General features: G+C 31.7%; 1 protein-coding gene across 1 annotated transcript in view; it reads left to right on the top strand.

Annotated features, from left to right (window-relative positions):
• The first annotated feature begins 1,046 nt into the window (after positions 1-1,046).
• LOC108761811 (uncharacterized) overlaps positions 1,047-2,753 on the top strand; it is a 2,224-nt gene continuing 517 nt past the window's right edge. The window contains exons 1-2 of the mRNA XM_018508539.1: positions 1,047-1,460; positions 1,902-2,209. Coding sequence (XP_018364041.1) covers positions 1,047-1,460; positions 1,902-2,209 — 722 coding nt within the window. The remainder of the gene's footprint in view (positions 1,461-1,901; positions 2,210-2,753) is intronic.

Raw genomic sequence — 2,753 nt, 5'->3', positions numbered from 1 at the left:
TAAGATATATTTACACAATAAAAACAAATTTACATAATTTTTGTGGAATTACATAATTTCTGTAAAATTGTATGATTTTTTTATAATTACAGAACTAATTATGTGAACTAATAATGTAATCTATTTTACATTTATTATATGTGTAAATTTACGAAATTTTTTTACAGTGTAAGTGGCTTGTGTCGCATCGTGTCCAATCATGTGCAAAGTAACGATAAAAGTAACTGTAAAATTCGTTACCGTTACCAAAAAAATGTAACTTTGTTACCGTTATAGTTATCAAAGAAAAGAGTAACGCAGTTACTAGTAAAGTTATCAAAAAAGTAACTTGTAACTGTAACTTCGTTACAAGTAACGAGTTACTTCCATTCCCTGGCGATAAGCGATAATTTTTATTGCTGAGGATGGCTAAAATAGTAAGCCGAAACATAAGTTAATGATTTAATTTAATGGATATTATTTAGTTTTGCGCAATATAAGATCCAGCGTTGACTCCAAAGGCCTTGTTAATTATTGCTATTATCATTGTATTAATTTAAGGAGTCTATAAAATTTATAATTTTTACTCAAATTTATTTATGATTACGCCAGGCTGAAATATGAGGCGTCAACTAGAGGGTTCGTTTTTCAAATTTATTTGTCAGGTATTTGGAATGTATGTTATGAATTTAATGAAAGAGTGGATCAAACATCGAAAATCGATCTACAGAAACAAGAACAGAATTATGTTTATAAAACATTGTATAGAATGTAGGTTAGTGCCTCCGCATCTTTACAAAATTTCAAAGTTTGCTCCAGCCTTTGACTCGCGAGATACTACAATGACAAGATTCAAGAATATTAGACAAGATTTCATCAGAAAAATTCTAAAATTACAATTAAAAGACTCGTATAGGTCGATTGAGATTTCAAAAAATAAAATTTTCCATCTTGTACGCAGTATTTCTAATGAATTGCCTATGAATATTTTAAGTAAATTCTTTGAATCTCAGAATCAAAAGTTGCATAAGTATTACATTAATAATAAAAAAAGAATAGACAAAAAAATGGCCTGGTTGAATAAAAAAGAAGAGACAAAGAATAATGAGAACATGAAAGTATTGGAATATGTTTGGTTACCGGGAGATGACAATAAGCCCAATAACAGTAATAAGTTTGTCTATGAGAATTTGCCTTTGTCTTCCTTGAACAATCCGAATGCGGTAGGCATAAAGATTTCTCCGAGATTGTTTATTAATGATAGGATTACTCCTTCAGTTACATCCATAAGGGAAAAATGGTTTTATAATCTATCTTCGGTGGATATACCTACTAACATACAATATCTATTACAACTGGGTGAGAATTTCGCACTTCCAATCAGTGGCGGAAAGCCATTGGTCATGGAATTCATAAAAAGTATAGAAAACAACATTAAGAAAATGCAAAGTTCAGTACACAATAACGTCAGAAATCATTCGGTAGCAATAATTAATAATTTACTATCTTTTAAATATAAGAATAATTGGATTTGTAGGATTAAAAAATTGTTACAATGCACACAACAATTTCTAAAAAATAACCGAAACATTATAATTACCAAAGCTGACAAGGGCAACATAACAGTAGCATTAGAGAAGAACTTTTATATAGAGAAAATTAGGGCTATGCTTAGTGATGAGGAGACATATTCCAAAATTTCAAAAGATCCCAGTAATAAAATTAACAATAGTTTGAGAATGCTGCTTACACGATGGAAAAAATCTAAATTCATTCCTGATTTAATATATAAAAAGCTGTACTGTAGCGATGGTAACTTACCTAGAGCATACGGATCTCCGAAAGTGTACCAAGGGCACAAAGTTAAGTAAAAAATAGTTATGATTTGACAAAAAAATTGGAAAATATTAAAACAAAATTAGGTTAGTTTAGTATCACTGGATGTGGTATCCTTGTTTACTAATGTGCCCTTGGAATTAGCAATGGAGGCTCTTTCTAATAGATGGGGTCACATTGAGAAAAGTTGTAAGATTCCGAAAGAGAAATTCTTAAAAACGGTGCAATTAATTCTAGATTCGACATACTTCACTTTCGATAAGCAAATTTATAAGCAAACCTTTGGTACTCCAATGGGCTCACCATTATCGCCCATTATAGCTGACATGGTTATGCAGGATCTGGAGAGTCGGGTGCTGAGCACCATTGAGTTTCCTGTGCTGTTTTATTACAGGTACGTGGATGACATAGTACTTTGTTTACCCACGACTGAAGTAGAAGACATCTTAAAAAGATTCAACTCATTTCATCCGAGACTACAATTTACGATGGAGGTGGGTGGGAATGCCATTAATTTTTCGGACACTATTATGTTCAGAAATGACGGTCTCATATTTGGCTGGTACAGGAAACCCACCTTTTCAGGTAGATTTTTAAACTATTGGTCTCAGCATCCAATTTCACAGAAGAAGGGCACAATTTTGAGCTTGATAGATAAAGTGTTCTTTCTCTCGCATCCAGAGTTTCACACAAGAAATTTCAATTTTATAATCAATATTTTATTACAAAATTTATTTTTGAAACACTTAATAAAAGGATAAAACAATTAATAAAAAAATACAACTGTAAGGGAAGAGCCTCCACAGAAAAGGTCAAGAAAGAACATATTAAATGATATTCTTGAGGCTTTCACGAGTGTTTCCTATATGACAATCTTGTGTTTCGCGGGTTTTCTCCGTGTTCAAATCCATTCTTGGAATGCCAACGTTTCGTGAACC

This window comes from Trachymyrmex cornetzi, unplaced genomic scaffold, assembly GCF_001594075.2.
Source record: "Trachymyrmex cornetzi isolate Tcor2-1 unplaced genomic scaffold, Tcor1.1 scaffold263, whole genome shotgun sequence".
NCBI lineage: Eukaryota > Metazoa > Arthropoda > Insecta > Hymenoptera > Formicidae > Trachymyrmex > Trachymyrmex cornetzi.
Note: the sequence above shows the minus strand (reverse complement) of the source record. Positions and strands in the feature narration are given on the sequence as shown.